This window comes from Ammospiza caudacuta, chromosome 16 (genome assembly GCF_027887145.1).
Source record: "Ammospiza caudacuta isolate bAmmCau1 chromosome 16, bAmmCau1.pri, whole genome shotgun sequence".
Lineage (NCBI taxonomy): Eukaryota > Metazoa > Chordata > Aves > Passeriformes > Passerellidae > Ammospiza > Ammospiza caudacuta.
This window is the reverse complement of record NC_080608.1, coordinates 924,043-943,240: the sequence shown is the minus strand read 5'-3', so window position 1 is coordinate 943,240 and position 19,198 is coordinate 924,043. Positions and strand designations below refer to the sequence as shown.

At 47.0% G+C, this 19,198-nt stretch overlaps 1 protein-coding gene across 4 annotated transcripts in view; it reads left to right on the top strand.

The window, feature by feature from the left end:
- Positions 1 to 17,410, top strand: part of FBXW11 (F-box and WD repeat domain containing 11) — a 56,678-nt gene extending 39,268 nt beyond the window's left edge. For 3 of the 4 annotated variants that reach the window (XM_058815041.1, XM_058815042.1, XM_058815040.1), the window contains 8 exons: positions 6,924 to 7,061; positions 7,572 to 7,690; positions 8,216 to 8,465; positions 9,393 to 9,511; positions 10,033 to 10,143; positions 10,673 to 10,751; positions 12,150 to 12,338; positions 15,162 to 17,410. In XM_058815041.1, coding sequence (XP_058671024.1) covers positions 6,924 to 7,061; positions 7,572 to 7,690; positions 8,216 to 8,465; positions 9,393 to 9,511; positions 10,033 to 10,143; positions 10,673 to 10,751; positions 12,150 to 12,311 — 978 coding nt within the window. In that variant the 3' untranslated portion in view covers positions 12,312 to 12,338; positions 15,162 to 17,410. The remainder of the gene's footprint in view (positions 1 to 6,923; positions 7,062 to 7,571; positions 7,691 to 8,215; positions 8,466 to 9,392; positions 9,512 to 10,032; positions 10,144 to 10,672; positions 10,752 to 12,149; positions 12,339 to 15,161) is intronic. The other variant, XR_009275398.1, reaches the window with a different exon arrangement.
- Positions 17,411 to 19,198: the final 1,788 nt, after the last annotated feature.

The window sequence follows — 19,198 nt, the reverse complement described above, 5'->3', positions numbered from 1 at the left end:
ATATTGGTGATACACTCACTTAGAAGGTGATCTGACATTGATGCCTTAAACAGCAATTATTTAAATGTAACTTATTCTAAAGCAGTGGCTGAGTGTTGCAAATACAGCTTTGGTCCTCGTAGGGATTTTTCCTCTCGGCAGTGGTTTGATGGGGACAATCATCAGTGATATGGTGATGAACCCACAGGGCCATCAGCAGTAAAGAAGCTTCAAATATAAAATTTGGCTTATCTTGTTTTGAGATTTACAGAGCTGGGCTTGCCTTGGTGGTTTTGAAATATTTCTGATAAATCAGGATTATCCCAGCTGTTCTGCCAGCAGGAGAAAATGTGTCTTCCTCTGTTTGCTGTACTCACCACAAAGCTCTGAAGTTACACCACAGACTGTCATGGATTTATTTCAGGATGGGAATTTATTGGTCTGAAATTCATTAGTGAGGAAATGTGTTTTGATGTTGAAGACAGATGTGAACTAATGGAATCACTGTGTGGAATGGCAAATGGCAATTTGTGCTTCTTGGCACTCAGGAAACAAAATTATCCTCAGCTCTGAACTCAGCTGTAAAATGGTTCTGCTGGAAGCCATAATGTATTTTCCAAATATCTTTTTATAAACCTTGCTACATTATTTAGAGACGTTTAAAGTACTGAGCATGAAATACACCTCAGGCAAAATATGACCAAACTTGATATTTACCTGTAATATGAATGATCCACTTAATTATGGGAGGGGAGTTGTATTTCCCTGTAGGGAATGAGAGTGATGCTGCAATGATAAGAGGCCTGTGGGATTAAGAGCTTTTAGTGTGATATTCTCTTGCTTTCTGCACAATTCTGGCCTAGTTCTGTAAAGAAAATGGGCAAAAAGCAGCATGAAAATGTTTGCCTAGAACACTAAAACAGTTTGGCATTACTGTAACTCACACTTTTAATGTTATTGTTCTGAAACTCATTTGTATAAGTGGAACATTTGTGTAGGCACAGTTGTTATTAGAGATGGAAGGACTCCTTGAAGGTGTTCTGAGGGCTTTTGAATTATCCCAATTTACTCTTTAGTGTTTTGGTTCTTTAGTTGCTGTGGATTTGCTTTCCAGTGCACAGAAACAAAGCTCCTGAATTAAATACTTCTTGCTAGGATGAAGCAAATAGGAAAAAACCCAAACCCCTTGTGCTTTTCTCATCCCCAATATCAATAATAAATAGAATAAATTGTCAATATTTGAAAAGCTGTGAGTGGAAAAGAGTAGGATTTTAAAATGTATTGTAGCAATGAATGTTTCTGCCACAGCAGGTTTCCCCCTGCTTGCCTATTCCCTCAAGCCCTCTGAAATATTCCTGTTTGCCAGGTCTCTGACCTGGAGTGGGGTTGGTGTTTGTGCTGATAGTCAAGGGCCCAATAATTCTTCCACTTCCAAAAGTCTATTAGAATTTTTCAAATAAATCACCCTTTAAAGTACTTTTCACAAACTGCTTCCCTAAAGGGCTGTTAAAAGAAGCTTTCAACACTGCTTAAAATGTAGAGAGTGTGAGTACCAATAACAACAAAACCTAGCTTTAAGATTAACTTTTTCCTCCTCTTCCTGTTTTTGTTGCTCTTCCACAGTTTTGTATTTCTCCATTCTTCCATGTTTCACAGCAAGGTGTAGAAGCTCTTGAATAGAACTTTCATCTTAGATGTCATGAAGAATTTTTTGTCTCTGAATACCAAAATGTTTTTTCTTCAAATATTTGCCTGGATCTTAAATCAAAGATCTTCCTGTTTCTGTCAGAGGGTCAGAGTTTAGGGAGCCATATTAGCATTTATAGAATTATATACCTGTTGTTAAAAACAAATCCAAAGGATGGGGTTTTTTAATACAGTTAAATATATTTGATGTAGCGCAAAAATCTTGTCATTTGGTATTTTACCACAAAGATGGACCAAATCCTGCTAGATTGTTTCCAAGGGTGAGAGTTAGGAATTTACTGCTGGTGCTAAATTGGGTTGTGGGCAGAGATAAGCTCAAGGCAGAATGTACTCTCTGAGTGTCAGAATTTGAAAAATAATCCCAAACCTGAATTAACAATTGGAAGGAAAAATGAGAAATGATAAACAGCAAATTTGAATTCTTTCCCTTGGGCTCTGCTTGCATCGTGGGTCAAAAGTTCATGCAGCCACAGAGTGGTGGGAGCTGAAGGTAACACAGGCAGGGGTTTGGCACAGGGAGCTTCCCTTGCCTCTCCAGAAATGTGCTGGTGCCAGTGTCTGTTTACTTCATGCCAAACACATTTTAGGAACTTCATGTCACTTCTGAAGTCATTTGATTTGAAAATAAGAGGACATTTAGAGATCAGAAACCAAATTCTTGGAAAGAGATGGTTATTCCCCACCTCCACTGTGAAACCAAATATTTAATTAGGTTTCATTTCACAAGAGGTGGCCCAGTCCCTCCAAACATCTCCAAGTCACATGTTGAACTGCCAGCGTTCTTTAGGAGCTTTTTTTAAAGGGAAAACCTTTTTTGATTTGGGGGTTTGTCCTAGCAAACCAGTCTTGGTGTGAGCCCTTGTTTGTGGGGAGCCCCAGCTGGTGCGGGGTCGCCGTTCCCATGGGGCCAGGCTGGGAGAATTAATCCTGCCCACTCCAGAACCCCAAGTCCCTGGAATGTTCCCATATTATTTGTGAAGCTTGGCCAGCTATTGTGTTGTCCCCTCAGGATTAGCACAAGGCTCTATTTCTGGTGATGAGTTGAGAAGACTTTCTTTCATAAATGTTCTCCTTATCTTGAGGCACATGGTGAGTGCCCTCAGTTTGTTTCCATGGAGACTTGGGTCCACCTAATTAAGATGAAAATAAAAATGTGGTTTATTCGAAGACTTTACAAAGATGTGGTGCCAGGCCATCAGATAAACACTCTGTGTTCTTCTGATTTCTGGAAAAGTTCAGGTTTTAGGACTGGAACATAAATTTTAAAGCTTTGGGACAATTTGAAAAGGGAAAGAAGTCAGTTCTTGCCCTGAGTCCCTGCCAGCATTGGGACTTGGTTGTTTATGAAGATTGCAGGGTGTAATTTCTGAGGGAAATGGGTTTGTTTAGTACAGCTCTAATTATGATGCTGGAGAAATTTTATGTGCATGTGTGGGGAGAATCTGGTCAGCATTAGATACCTCGACATTTTTTCAGCCAGCCTTTGAAATCTCTATTCCACAGGCTCTTTCCAAAAAGCATTTCTTAAAAATGACGCTGGCCAAGGAGAGAGGAGGCTTTGGAGCAGGAGGGACCAAGTTCTTGTGGTGCATGGCACAGATTGCAGCTCTCTCCTCTGAGCAGGGCAGAGCTGCCCTGGGCTGGGGCCCTGCCTTGGCTCCTTGGGTTCCTTTGCCCCACAGCACTCCTGCCTTTGAACACAGAGAGGCTGGAGAGCAGCCCTGGAAGGGAACCTGGGGGTCTTTGCTTATCAGACCCTCTTAGTTTGATCATGAATGAATTATTAAGTTCTCACCTACCCTGGTGACATAAGTTCATTTATTTGTGCCTTCCCTCTGCCATGGTCAGGAGGGATTTTCCTTTTTCCCTTTGAGGAAAGCATGAGGAGAACAAAGGGTTGGATTTGCATGGCCTAATGCATCAGGAGAAATCCCTGCATTCATAACAAATGTGGATGTTCCTTCTGCTTTGTCCTGCCCCACTTGTCCTGCAGGAGAATTGTGTATTCAGAGGGAACAGGAACTCCTTGGTTTATGGGATTAAGATAAACCCACTTACTCTGCAATAACATTCACAAGGATAAAAATGCAATTCTTAGCCAAGGAACTGAACACAGTGTACATTATCCAATGGTAAAAAACCCCTGCTCCTAGCAGATTATCCTTAATACTTCCAATGTATAGTTAATGTTCCAGCTGTTAAGGCAGATGAATTGCATTTTTTTCACTGTGCATCTTTGCACCAGAGAATGTATTCTGGCATGGTCAAGACTTGGCTACACCTCTACATCTTGGACTATGTTCTGTTTGTACTTTTCTTGCTAAATGCCTTTTTTTCATTCAAGCCATTTGTGCACCACTTCAGCTGCCAAATGACTCTCCTGCTGTGGCAAATGCTAGGTCTTCCCCTTGTATGTCCAGATTTTGTTGGTTGTGCAGCATTTGTGAGCTCCTCACTGCTGTTGCTCTGGTGAGCTTTTAGGAGAGTGTGAGAAGCTGTGGGTGTGAACTCAGAGACTGTTCTGCCTTTTACTGGGGAAACCTGAGTTCAGAGGCAGAGAAGATTTTTGAGGGCATGTGTAGAAAATGCAGTAGTGGCTTTTGGATGTCTTGGTGTTAGTTTGGAGTCGTAAATACACAAATAAACTGTGGGATTCTTCAGCCCTGACTCCCTGGTGCTCATAAGAGGCCACAGACACAGTGATCTCCCCATACCTGCTGTCCTCCCTGCTCAGTGTACCCAGTTAGGATCTCTCCTGGCAGGAGGGTGCAGGTGAAGACTTTCACTCCTGCACCATGGAGCAATGACCAGAAATTCCCTAATTCCCTGTAGCAGAAGCTTTCATGTGGTTGCCAGTTCTTCATTAACCATGTTCCTCTTGGAGGGTCCTCCAGTTGCCCACCCACTCAGTCTGTTCAGTCATCCCAAGTGTTATTTCTCTGGGTGTGCACATCTGGTTTCACTCCACTGCCCAGGGAAGTGCTGCTGTACATTCTGTGTGCCATGGCTGCTTTCCCAGCATCCCAAGAATTAAGGCAGCGTGAGGGGATTTTACAAGTTCTCCAAACACAGGCACTGTTTTCCCACAGTAGCCACACCACATAATGCCTGTATGGAATGACATCTCCTCACAGAGCTGAAATGTGCACTTGTATGTGCCTTACTGCCCTCACAGAGGTACACAAGACAGTTTCCTTTGTCTGGAGCCAGCATTTTCCCATGGGGAGCAGCTGAAGTAGCTTCCTATAGTGCACCTGTGAGAATTGAGCCAGCTCGTGTCCCCAGTGCCTGGTGAGCAAACTTCCACTGTGTGCTGCTCTGTCTGGGGAGCTGTGACCAGCAGCATTTCTGATCTGGAGGGTTCCCAGTGTGTGCTGGAGCTCTTGGGAGTGCCTGGCACAGCAAGCTGAAGTGTGGAAGTGCTCACAGATCCTTCACAGCCCCTCTGGCACATGCTTGGTGCAAGCTTCGTGCAGACCTTTCCAAGAACAGGGCTTTGGGGAAGCTCTCCCTTAAGACTATTCAGAACTGAGTATCTGAACATAAATAGTTTCTAAAACTATTTAAATTGGCTGACTGGAATCTCTGATGCCTTATCTCCTGTGCCTCCAGTGTTACTATTTCATATTTAAATCTGCTGCCTTCAGATGTATAATGACATTGGTTCCTGCTGTTATGCCTGCAGTCCTGTCCTGTTCCTGAGGGTCAGAGGAGTTGATGAGCTGCAGTCATGCCCTCCTAGCCCAGATGAGATGAAGCTTGGGAGCTGCCTGTGCTTCCCCCTCCCAGCCTGCATTGCATGTGAGCAGGGAGATGAGCTGGGCTGATCTCCCCAGGGCAGTGCCAGCTTTGGCCCAGCTCTCAGTGTGCCAGTCAGCAGGGCACTGGCTGGCCAGAAAGCTGATCCCAACTCACACCCTCACTGTGTCCTGATTTCATTGATTTCCCCACCAAACTGGAAGGGAATGAGGGGGCTCAGTGATCTGTCAGCTGCTCCTCCAGAAGCATTTCTTCATATTTGTGATTTACACAAATTCCTGGGGCACATCAGGTTTGTATTAGGACTGGGTGTAATTCTCTCCAGATTGCATAATGGGAGACAATTTAAGGAGCAAACAAGTGGAAGACAAAGTGGAAAGTCAGTTTTCCCTTGAAGCAGACATGTTTTCCTAGAATTGGGATGTCACAGTCACACTCCATTTCTGTCTTTACTGAGGCTTCAGTCAGTTTTAATCTTGGAGGAGCTGCAGAGGTGCCTGCTACTGCTTTGGAAGTTAGGATTATATAATAAATATGCTTTTCCAAACAAACTGTCAGTCTGTCAGCTTCTCCCAGTTTTCCATGCAGTATTTGGGGAGAATTCTAGGGAAATAGCTAAACAGATGGCCTATTCTGATCAAGGCATCCCAGCCTGCCCAGGTGCTGCAGGTGTTGGCCTGGAGTTCTGGGCATACATTCTCTTATGGTTGTGTTAGGATCTTGCTGTCCAAAACCCCACATTTCTTTGAATCCAGCATTGATTTTCCAACAAGGAGTAAATCTGATTAAGACCTGAAAATCATGCTGGTTCTGCTGTGAAATAGTTTGCAGCTTTTTGAGGCATGTCAGGTCTCTCTCCTTAAAAATACCTCTCCGAATGAAAATGTTGAGAATTACTCTTGCACAGATTTCAAGTGGGGGGAGGAAAGCAAGTTTGGGTTGTTTGAAACCTTATAGTTCCTGCTGAGCCTTATTTTTTATCAGGATATCTTAACACCTCTTTGCAGGGTGTGTGAGTACAATTAATGGGTGATAGGACTGGTAGGAGAAGGGAAGATCCAGGAAATCCCTTCACCCACATGCAGGAATCAGCAATTCTGTAATGTTGGTCACCCAGGTGAGGCTAGACAAGGCACCATGTGAGCTCCTGGTCTCATCTCTGCAGCTTTTGTTAGTTGGTCACATAAATGTGGGGGGAAATGGTTCTGGAATGTATCTCTCTAATGGCTCCTTGTGTAATCCTCATTAAGGCTGGTTGACCATGATTTCCTCCATAAACACAGCTTTTGTCATGACAAATGACAGAAGTGCTAATGGTAATTCATTGTGGTTTGTGTGCCTTTATTGGGAGCAGGAGAAGAGATTTGGTTTATGTCCTTCAGATTCAAGGATGGTGTGTATAAAAGTGGGGAACTGGGGGGTGTGGGACTGTCCTGCTGCAGCCTGAGGCCCAACTCTTGTTTCTGCCCTCTGGCCAGACTATAGAATCCAACTGGAGGTGTGGGAGGCACAACTTGCAAAGGATCCAGTGCCGCTCTGAGAACAGCAAAGGGGTCTACTGTTTACAGTATGATGATGAGAAGATCATCAGTGGCCTACGAGATAACTCCATTAAGGTGAGCCCTCCCCTTGGTCCTTGCCCTGGCTGTGGGTGGGGCCCTGCCCTGGAAGCTGCCTGTGCTTCCTGGTGTCTCTTCATGGGACAGTGCCTGGTTGGTGAGGGTGGCATGTCCTCACCCACACTCTGCTCTGGGCGCCTGGGGCACTGCCAGGGATCACGTCCATTAACCACAGACGTTGCCCTGAAATCAGTGTTCCCCAGGAGGGGGAGGTCTCTGTGTGCCACTGGCCTTGGCTGTTTCATTGCCAGGACTTTGCTTCCGTGCTCATCCTCCTGGCACTGCTTTGGCTGGCCAGGATTTGATCTCCTCATGGTGCTTGGTTATTTTTCACTGTTCTCTCAGAAACATACATCAAGACTTCCTAAAGCTGAAGGGAAGGACAAGGCCCACTGATGGGACACACTCACCCCTCATGGTTGTCCTCCTTTGCAGCTGTGACAATGTTCAAGTCTTGATCCATGTTCTTGATGTGGATAAGCCATTTACCCTTCTTGTTTCCTACAGATTTGGGACAAAACAAGCTTGGAATGTTTGAAAGTATTGACGGGACATACTGGCTCAGTTCTTTGTCTGCAATATGATGAAAGAGTTATTGTAACTGGATCTTCAGATTCTACAGTGAGGTGAGTGTTAAGTTCTTGTACAAAAATAATTTGAGTTTCAGGGCTGGGAATATTTTCAATAATCTCTAAATATCAGAAAACATCCCTATGATTAATGTGATATTTGTATTCCAGAAGCAAGATACTCGTACTTGGCAAAGGATCACATTAAATAATTTTTCTTCAAAATCTGTTTTGTTCTTTTAGCATTAGGAATTTTGAAGGAATATGACCTGAGGGATTCAAGGCATATCCTGAAGTTTTGGAGTGGCTGATGGCCAACTATGCAATAATTTCTTCAATTAGGGTTTCTTTAGTGCCCTGTGACATGTTGCAGTTGTGACTCTTACTGAGAGGGTGTTCAGTACACATGGAGCACTGCCTGACGTGCAGCTCTGCTGGCAGTGAGGACACTTCAGCAGCCAATCTTCCTGCCTTGCCAGAGTTAGCCAGCCAGAGCTCTCCTGTGGAGACTGGGGCAGGCTTGTGCCTGTTCTCCCCCCAGAGCCATCACTTCCCGTGGGATAACACTGCTCTCTCCCACAGAGTCTGGGATGTAAATACAGGGGAGGTTCTCAACACGCTGATCCACCACAACGAGGCCGTGCTGCACCTGAGGTTCAGCAATGGGCTGATGGTGACGTGCTCCAAGGACAGGTCCATCGCCGTGTGGGACATGGCGTCCCCCACGGACATCACGCTGCGCCGCGTGCTGGTGGGACACCGCGCCGCCGTCAACGTGGTGGACTTCGATGACAAGTACATCGTGTCAGCCTCGGGGGACAGGACCATCAAGGTCAGTGGCAGAGCTCTGGTGTCTCTCTGTGAGCAGTGTCCTCTTGCTGGCTCTTGGTGACTTTGGGCACACAACTGCACTGGAGTATTTTCATGGAAAAGCAAAGCCCATTTGCTGTTTGAACTCTTTGTCTCCAGATCAGCTGCTCTGTTGAATGTGGCACATCCTGTGCCTTTTTCCAGTGGTATTTTTAATTTCACTTGGCAGTTCTGTCCAGACATGAAATTTCTCAGCAGTGCCTTTCCTCACCATGCCTTCCCAGCAGCTCAGCCAGGCTGTGCCATGTTTGAAGGATTCAAAGGCTGCATTTGACATACCAGAAGATTTGAGTTACCCAGAGTGCACTAATATAACAAAGGCATTTCCACCCTGCCCTCTGTGAACCAGAGCTGCCTTAGCCTGGGCCAAAAAGTTCTTGGCAGTCCCATGTCCAAATCTCTGCAGAGATCCTGCTGCACTCTGTTGGAAAATGAGGCACTTCATACTCTGTGTTACAATTTCAATTACAGTTCATTAAAAATGGGCAAAGTTGATTGAATCCTTTAAGGTTAAGACCAAGCCTAAAGGCCATTTGGACCTTCTCTTACTAAGAGCTTCCTAATAATTTTTTTGGTAAAAAAGTGTGAGGGTTTTTTGTTTGCTAACTCCAGTTTGAAGAATTATTTTTAACTTATGAAGTGTAATGAAGGTTTTGAAATTATTTGGAGCAGTCTGAAAATATTTTAGATACAGCCTCCAGTTCTTCTCAGTGCCATAGCAGTGCCTGTGCCTCTGTCCCTGCTGGGTCCCCAGTGGTGCCTGGGCCCTTGGTGTGGGTTTTCCCTCCTGTGTGAGCCCCAGGCCCCTTTGTCTGTGAATTCCTCGTGGTTTCTCATGTGGAAGGAGTGCTGTTTGCTGCAGCTCTCAGGGGTTTGTCCCTGTCCCCAGGTGTGGAGCACCAGCACGTGCGAGTTCGTGCGGACGCTGAACGGGCACAAGCGCGGCATCGCCTGCCTGCAGTACCGCGACCGCCTCGTGGTCAGCGGCTCCTCGGACAACACCATCAGGTGGGTGCCTCCAGCTGCTGGCCTGCCAACAGGGCCTTCTGTCCTGGAAACAGCATTTCCCTCAGTTCTGATGCTGCAAAGCTTCCTTGGCGTGGCTTGCCATTGGAGCAGATGGTTTATAAATGGGGCTTACCTCAGTGGGGGAGTAAAGTTTCATAACCTTGTGGAAGAATGGGATACTGAGGCTTCAGAGTGAACAAAACCTCTGATCTGCTGCTGTATTGCCTTGTCCTTTGCTGGGAGAGATGGAGAAGACATTGCTCTTTCGTTTTCTTATTTTCTGAACTTCTAATCAATGGCTTACAAAGAACAGAAAAAACTCAGTTGGGATTTCCCAGAATAACACACATCTGAGCTTTACTTGCATGAGATTCTGAATGCTTAAAATAATTTTAATATGTGTACTGTAGCTGCTCTGAATGACACTTCTTACAGCAAATTACATACTCCCCATAGCAAACCAGGCAGTAGGTGCTTAACCCTGGCTGTGGGAATCAGCCTTTCTCCTGTGTTCTCCCCAGGCTCTGGGACATTGAATGTGGTGCCTGTTTAAGAGTGTTAGAAGGCCATGAGGAGCTGGTTCGGTGCATCAGGTTCGACAACAAGAGGATTGTTAGTGGAGCCTATGATGGGTAGGTCTGAAAGCAGTTCCCAAAATTTAGCCTTTCTCTTGTGGGGCTCTCAGGAGTCTGCAGACCATTTCTGTGGGCTGATTGCAGGACTCCTCTCCAGGGTGCTTCTGGCTTGCTCAGCGTCTGCGATGCATTGTGGATTCATGGCTGTTACATCCATATCCAAATTCTCCGTTTCTTTCTCTGCCTGGAGAGTTACTGAAAATAATTCTGGAACTGGGTTTGGCTGTAGTCTTTTATTTGGGCTCAGTGTCTGCCTGGGGTTGGTGGGCCCAGCTTCATTCCCACATTGCAGAGGGGTCTGTGTGTGCATTGTCAGCTTGTCTGTCACAGGTGTCACAGAGCCATCACTGGAATGGCTGCTGCAAAGAGACTCAAAATCACCTGGCTTTTACAAGCTTGAGCATTAGTATTTCTCACAGTGTGCTTGATCCTCAGAAAGTAGCTGTAGGGAAAACATGGCAAGCTTTCCAGGGCTTTGGATGTTATTTTCTATGTTTTCATAATTTCTTTCTTCTCTTACTTTTAGGAAAATTAAAGTTTGGGACTTGCAAGCTGCTCTTGACCCTCGTGCCCCAGCAAGTACGTTATGCTTGCGTACATTAGTGGTAAGTAAAAGCTAATTAATTTGGAGCAGTCAGAGTTGTTTCAGTGCATTATTGGGGGATAGGTGGGAATGTCAGGATGGTTTATGAAGTCTATAGGGCTTAAGAATGAAGAAAAATTTATTATCATATCCTGAATGATTTGCATCTGAGCTTAAATGAAAGAACAGATTTTTCTGGTTTGAGATTCTCAGATACTCTGAAAAGAAACAGAAATCATGATACTGTATCAAATCACTGGTTATTGGTGTTTCCCTAATGTCACTGTAGGGCTGCTTTTAAATTTCCTCCTATTAAAAAAAGGGGCAAGAATATTTCCCAGACTTTTTTCCTAACACTTCACTTTGGAAGGAAGAGCTGGGAAGGGGAAGGAGGCTGAGTCCAACAGGTTGCCACAGGAACTCTCAGCCCCTCAGAGGACAGTCACATTTAAAGCTTAAGTTGCTTAAGGTATATTTTTCTTTGTAATGAGGGCTTTGGCTTATGACAGCAGACTTAATTAAAAATGGGGGAATGAATTCCTTATTCTTTCCACCCAAATGTGTGTGGAACTTTACTTCAGGAGTCAGTTTGACAAGCCCATAGCAACTCAGAGTCCTTGACTCTAGGTGATGCATGTGTTTAGCTTTTCCAGCACCTGGAGAAGTGCTTATGTGCCTGGAAATGCTTCTCCTTTTTCTTTCTCTTCAGTAGTCTTGGTATAGAGATGAGATTTAACTATTCTTTTATTTAGTTTTAGTGAAGAAGTTCTTTGTTTCTATGTTCTGTAGGTATCCTGTGGCTTAGGTTGGAGTGTGGGATCACTCTGCCAGCTTGGGTTAGTTCTCCAGTAAAGGCAGAGTCCTCACTTTAATGAATGTGGATAATGCACTAAAGGGGGAAGAGCCTTTTCTGGGCTTCTTGGGCCACTTTGAGATTTGTTGGAAGCTGCTGGAGCATGTGCTCCCCATCTTATGGCAGAGTTTGAGTTCCTGGCTGCTGCTGTGTGAGCGTGAGGATCCTCTCAGCAGGGTGGAGCTGTGATGTGCTGTTTGGGGCTTCACACAGAGTCAGCAGAGAATTCTTCAGGAGATGGAGCCCTGGCAGAGCATCAGTGCCAGCTAGGGCCAAAATTGCTGCCCCTTGGTGGACAGACAGCTTCCATCTGGAATAATCTCAGTCTGTGGCTGGGCTGGGCCCACTGAGGGAGGCTCAGGGTGCAGCACTGGATTTGGGAGCCGTGTGTTTCTGTAAAGAATTTATATACAAAAGCAGCTTTTCTTCTATCTGTGTATAATTATGAAGGTTTTTAGTCAGCATAGCAGAGTTTGAACATACCTTGTGTGTCCGGATCCCTGTGCGATACCAGTGCAGTGCCATGTTTCCCTCTTGCCTTGCTGACTGCTTGCCTCTTGCCCACAGGAACATTCAGGACGTGTCTTTAGGCTCCAGTTTGATGAATTTCAGATCATTAGTAGTTCCCATGACGATACAATTCTGATTTGGGATTTCTTAAATGTGCCACCGAGTGCCCAGAACGAGACCCGCTCTCCATCTAGAACATACACCTACATCTCCAGATAACAGTCTGCACTTTACTGCCCTCAGAAGGTAAGGCTCCTCACTGGCTGGGGCTGGGAAATGTCTGAAACATTCCCTCTGCCTGCAGCTTGGCTTAGTCAAACAAGCTGAGGTTTTCCTTAGGAGAATGAAACCTTTTTATGCCACTTCTTTCCCCATCTGGCCTTTGTGTGGTCATGCTCCAACATGTCCTGTTGGCTTCTCCCTCCTGTAAAGCCTCATGGTTATAATTGGGTGTTGAGGCATGTTAGAGAGAGCTGTCATGTATTCACAGCATTGCTGGCAGTTGAGGAGCCTTGGTGTATGGCACAGACATTCCAGCTGTCCCATCAAGTGGGAGCTGCTGGGGGCTCTCCACGGCCCTGCTGCCTGTGAGGAGCAGTGCAGGGATCTGAGCCTGGGGCAGGAGCAGCAGCTCTGTGAGGAGCACAGGTGGCAGGGAGAGCTCTCAGAGCTGTCTGAACCAGAGCCCAGAACTCGCTGGAGTTTGGTTCCCTTTCCCAGTGACTGCAGTCAGTGCTCAGAGCCCTTTGTTGGGATTCTGGATTCTTCTCTCTGCCAACAATTGCACTTCAAACTACACCTGCCTGTGAGTGCTGGGGCTTGGAACACAGGCACTGCCTTCCAGAGCTCAGCAGGCTCTGCCAGTGCTGCCCAGGAATGGGCACACCACAGCAGGAGGAGCTGGGAGTGACATTGCCCCAACAGGAAGGATTTACTTTGTTTGAAGTAGATAATGAGCACTTTGTTTAAATGTGGTGTGGAAAGCCTTCCTGTAAGAAAGGATTTTCATTATCTCTCTGGATACATTTGTCCCTGCTGTGGCAATGTATTCCTCAGGGTTTTGCACTCCTGCAGGACCTGTCAGGCTGGGAAATCCCTTCCCTTGTGGAGACACACTTGGAGGTGCTCCTGCTAAAAGATGAGTTTTCTTTCATCTCAGGAAGGGTTAGCTGCCTTCCCTGCTACCAAACTCCTTTAAAAGCACCAGGGCAGCCTCCTCTGTGGATCTGACCCTGGGATCTGTTTGCACATTGCTTTGGGGTCTGAGCCAGCAGTTGGCCATTGCCAGGCTGAGCTGCCTCTCAGCATTCCTGGAATAAGGAAGAGCTGTAATGCTGTGAACATGGGCCATGTGCAGAATCCCAGCTAAACCTTCCCTTCACAGCAGGTTTTAAGAACCCTGCTGCAGGGGTAGCTTAGTGACAGTCATGGAGTGGCTCATCCTGCCTGGGGCAGGACAGGGACACCTGGAAAAGCTGCATTTTATCAACAGTCTCCATCTGCCTTCCAGTCCTGCATCAGTTGCATCCTTGCTTCTGTTAACTAAAATGATAATTTGAGATGGACAAAATCTGTTTTTAAATTACAGATTGGGCATAGGTCTTTAAAAGCCACATATAGGGTGTCTGAAACACAAAAAAATCACAGAATCATAGACTATGCTGAGCTGAAGGGACCCACAGCCCCTGGCCCTGCCCAGACCCCCCAGCAGTCCCCCCTGTGCATCCCTGGTGTCTAAAGGCTCCTGGAGCTCTGGCAGCCTCAGGGCTGTGCCCATTCCCTGGGCAGTTCCTGAGGAGAAACTTCTCCCAGAATCCAGCCTGGCCCTGCCCTGGCCCAGCCCCAGCTGCTCCCTCAGCTCAAGAATGAGGCGTTGTGTAAAATTCCTGTCACTCCTTGAGCAGCGCCGTGCTGGTGCCATTTGGCCACGTGGCACACACAGCTCCACCTCTGGGTTTGCCAGGGCAGGGGGAGATGCTCTTGGCAGGGGGTTGTGCTGCTCACACCCTGCACCCTTGGCAGCTGAGCACAGCTCAGCCTGCCTGGCCCAGGAGGCACAGCTGGGACCACACAGCCCCCAGGTCCTGCTGTTGGCAATGACGGTCCCTTAACAGCCATTTCCTCTACTGCAGAGATGCTGTGATGTCACTTCTTGACAGGTTTGTCTGACTTGAGAATCCAAAACGCCTAAATCTACATAAATTATGGTCAAACAGCTAATATTTCATCATGACATTTAATGAAACAGTTTTATAAGCTTTCAAACATCACAGTCTTGCGAGTTTTGAAGCAGCCCTGCACACGTTTTTACAGGCTTTGCAATGTGAGGCTCTTCAAAGTGGATCAATTTTGACAGTCCTGGCAGTTGGCTGTGAGAGTTTTATTGCTTTCTGTTGAATTCCTGTTGTTTATTGTAACATGATAAAAATTGTTACCATATGATAGTCTAATATTCTGGTATTAAGCATTAGGCCTTGGGCTGAGGGAAGGGAAGTCAAGAGCAAGTGCCTAAGGATGTTTTAACCTTTCATGGGAATGTCATATCAGAAGAGGGAAGTTCTCCCTAGTCCATTAAAGGTGGTTTTGGGAAGTGGCAGGTAAAATCAAAGTTCAGATTTAATAACACTCAGACCTTACACTGATAACAGAGCCACCAGGCTGGAAATGGGATTATCAAAGTATTTGAGGGTTTTGTCTGTTTTCCTAAAAGCTGCTCATGTATTAAAGCAGCTGAAATTGCCTCCTGTGCAGTGGGAGGAAGAGAGAACCATCAATCCCCTGGCCATTTTGGGTTGGGTTCAGGGGGCTGGGCTGGGACTGTGGCTTTGTGAGAGGAGACTGCCCCTGGGTCACTGCCAAGGAGCAGAGCTGTGCAGGGCCTGGCTCCTGCTGCAGTGGGGCTCAGAGCCCTGCCAGCAGCCCTGGCTGTCCTGCATCTGTGTCACCTCCTGCACATGCCCTGCCCTTCCCCTCCTGGCCTGGATGCAAAGGATGCTGTGGGCCTGAGTGCCTGGGGATGCTGCTTGCTCTGTGCCTCCTCTCAGTTCACTTGTCTTTTGTCTTTTTCAGGGTTCCACAGTCTTGAACTACTGGATTTTTGGCTACTACATGCCTGAAGATGATTGACAGCTAAAGTCAGAATTGGTTCTAGATGCTGTGTAGATGCAAAGCAGCACAATTCTATATCTAAATTTCTTAATCTTTCCTGCTCTCAGTGGTCGTCTTTGAATTTGCTACAAATTCACTGACTTGGAGTAGATGAGTTTCAGAAGCCTATCCTTCCCTGCTGTGAGAAATCCAAAGCTTCACATGTAAATTGTCTGTAGAAACTGAACTCTGATGGCTTGTTTTTCAGATATAAATCAGAAGTCAAGAAAGGACTTGGCCTAATTTATATTGCTTTGCACTTTTGTCTGACTTTAAAGGAAAAAAAAAAACATTCTCCAGTGAAATTTGGGTGCCAAACACATGCCCAGAATGTACAGAGCTTTGCTTTCCAGTCACCACTGTCCTTTAGGCGTTCCCCATGGCAGGTTCAGAGCCCGTTCTGTTCCATAGGTGTACGTTGGACTCTTAGAAATATTTCTGAGTTGCTCAGTAATATTTTTGGATTACAGTTTACTTGTTTCTGCACCAATAATTTCTTTTAAATTAAAGATTCCCTGTAATTCAGGCTAGGTTATCTGAACTAGTTGTATAGCACTGTCTTTTCCTTTGCCCCGTGCTCTGTACTCCCCGTCCTGCGCTTCCTGATGTTTGCTGTAGTCCCCTCCTTCCCTGTGTGCTTCCCTCATCTCGGATACTGTGTAAGCATGTAGATACCTTGTACATACAGCAGAGCCTCTGGTGCCAGCCTCAGGGTGTCCTGACACTACACACCTAACACTCAGCGTGGTGGCACTTGGCAGCAGGATGACCCGACCCCTGGCACTGGTGGTGACATGATTACCTAGACACTGTCTCTGCAAAAGGAGGTTTTCAGTATTCATTAGTTGGGGTTTTGTTTTTGTTTTGGTTATTTTTTGTTTGTTTTTTTTTTAATGGGAACTACATATTTTAAAATGTAATTTCTAAACTTTTTAAAAATTAAAAACTGTTTAATTTATGTTCTGTATCTTATATTTTTGTGCCGCGGGGTTTGCAGCTGTGTGTCTCTGACACCAGTGGGGCCTCCCAGCCCCTGCTGATGTCCTCGGTAGCATTAGTTTGGCTGCTCAGTGGAGAAGATACCATGGGCCAAAGTTCCATTATTTGTGTTTGATTTGTGACACTTGGTGACGGTGAGAGGAGCTCGTTCCAGTCACCGCTCTGCTTCCTGTGCTGGTGTCCCGGGAGGATCGGCTGCCGTGTCCTGGCTCCTCCATGCTTTTGTTAGGGAGCCTCCATAGCTGCTTCTTCAGTTCTCTCAATGTCCCTGTCATCTGTGTGGCCACACAAAGCCCTGGTTGTGCCGGGGCCGGGAGGAGCCGTGCACATGGTGGATTCACTCGTGTGTGGGAGGGCTGGGCTGGCACGGGCTGTGCTGCCTCCCCTGTCTGTGTCTGTGCTGTTCTGTGCTGGCAGCAGCTCTTGGCTCTGTGGGGTTGTTGCCTTTCCCTGTGCAGTCCTGGGGCAGGGTGGGGGCAGCTCGAGGTGTCACAGCCCAGCCCCTCACAGGGTCCCTGCAGGGCTCCCTCCCCGCCCTCCCTGTTCCTCCAGCTATTTATTCATCCAGATGAGCGAATGTGATGAAGTCCAGAAGAGCAAACTCGCTCCTGAGCGTCCATAAGGTCACTTTTTGGTAAGCTTGACAGTAGTTCGTGCAAGTGTCTTACTTTACCCTTCTCATCTAATAGCTTTAATATTAAACCGTTTAAAAAAGATCTGTTGCAGCCCTGAAGAAAAAGGTTCTTTGTTTCTGAAGAGCGGAGTCCTTTTTTTAAAAATGCATGTGTAAGATTTAAATTCCTGTTTTTCCTTGGGAGATAATGGTATTTGGACATGCAGTCTAAACTTCTTTGTGCTTTGTGTAACATAGCAGTGGACTTTTGTGATTGGCACCCAAGGAACTCGACTCCTGGGATTCATGGTAGTGATCCTGGCTGCACTCTGGACTTTGTTTTGCTAACCATAATTGAGCAACTGTACATTACTGCGATATTAATGTTTCAAAGCACTGGGATAGTCTAATTCTAACTTGTAATTATGTTTGCCAATTATCTGTTTGGAAAGTTGGTGTATGAACAGCTTCTTGAAACTGTTAAATTGTACAGATATCGTTCATGATCTAAAGCTTTGTACTGTGGAATGTGCTTAATAAAAAAAACGTTTGAACTTAATTTGTCACATGAATGGATGAGTGATGTCACCTCAGCAGGGTTTGGGTGTGAGTTAAGGATGGTTTGGAGCAGCCTGGCTGGGGGGTCCCTGCCCAATAAATGCCCTTGCAGCCCAACCCCAGGGGCAGACACGGCCTGTGGAGCCCAAACCCATCTGGCACAGCCCAGCTCCTGCTCTGGCACAGGGGTGGTAGCTGCTGTTCCCCCCTTCCCTTTCTTCAGGACAAACTGGGAGGAACACTGAGACCTGGAGCTGAGCTCATTCACCCATCACAGAGGTCTGAACCCCACTGCCTCTGCAGGAACATCACAAGGAATTTTTCTTACTTTACTAAGATTGCAGATAGAATTTTTAAAATACTCCTCATCTCCTGGCTTGTTGAAGCAGCCTCCATGCCTTGAGCTGTGCAGAGTCTTCCAGGGCTCTGACTCAGGAAAAGCTTTGCCTTGGGCTTTCCTTTGCTGTGCAGTGACTTGTTCAGTGCTGGGTTTGGTGGGTGTTTCTGGGAGACACTGACCTGAAAAGGTTTTGGAGGTGCCAGAAACTCCACTATAAACATGAGCAGTTCTGGCTCAGCACTGGCAAATCCAGGCCTCAGGAATGGCTCCAGTGCAGATGACTTCTTGCTCTCCTTGCTCCACTGGTGATTCTGGATGGGAGTGTTGGGAGCAGCGTTGCCTCTGTCAGGCTGAGGCTGCCCCTGCAGCTGGGTGAGTCCAGGTCCCTCTGGTGCCAGGAGAGCTCTGTGGGAGCACAGCCTGGCCCAGCTCAGGATGGGGTTCTGAAGGCCTTGCTGGATATCATTATCCAAATAAGCCACAAAAGCTCTGGGATGGATCTGCAGTGTAAACCTTGAGGTCAGGCTTTAACATTCCAGCACACCTGGGTGGCCTTTGGGTTTGGTTGTTTTGTGGGTTTTCCCTTGCAGCTTTCATGGTTGGCTGTAATTCCCACTAGAGAATTTCCCAGGGAAGTCGTGGAGGCCCTGGGTGCTCCCACCCATCCTGGGGGATTTGAGGCCCCTTTGGACTCTCCCCACACCCTGTCCTGAGCGTGGAGTGCTTGTGGGGCTGGGCAGTGCCCTGGGAGGGCGGGCAAGAGGGCAGGGCTGGACCCCAGGGACCCCCACAGGCACTGGGGTCTCACTCAGGCCCAGCAGCTCCTGCCAAGTCCTTCCCAAACTGTGGATGGGGCTGAAGCAGCACAATTCCAGAGGGGAAAACTCCATAAAACCTGGCCTTGGGCACTGCCAGGGATCCAGGGGCAGCCACAGCTGCTCTGGGCACCCTGTGCCAGGGCCTGCCCACCCTCACAGGGAACAATTCCTCATTCCCAATATCCCATTCAGCTCTGCCCCTGTGTCCTGTCCCTCCATCCCTTGTCAATTGTCTCTTTCCAGGTTTCCTGGGGCTCCTTCAGGCCCTGCAAGGCCACCCTGAGCTCCCCCCAAAGCTTCTCCTGTGCAGGTGAACAATGGCAGCTGTGCCAGCCTTTCCTCCCAGCAGAGCTGCTCCATCCCTGGGATCATCCTGGAGCCTCCTCTGGCCTGGCCCCAGCAGCTCCAGCTCCTGCCTGTGCTGGGGCAGCTCTGCAGGTGGGAAATCACCTGAGCACAGGGACACAGGGACTGAATCCCTCCTGCCCTGCTGCCCATGCTGGGGAGATGAAGGGAGAAAAAGGACCTTTGGAAAAGATCCTTTTCTGCTCCCCATCCCAGCACAGCTTTTGCTAAAAATTCCAGGCCAGGCTGAGTCTCCAGGATCACTCCCCAGCCTGGCTGTGCTACC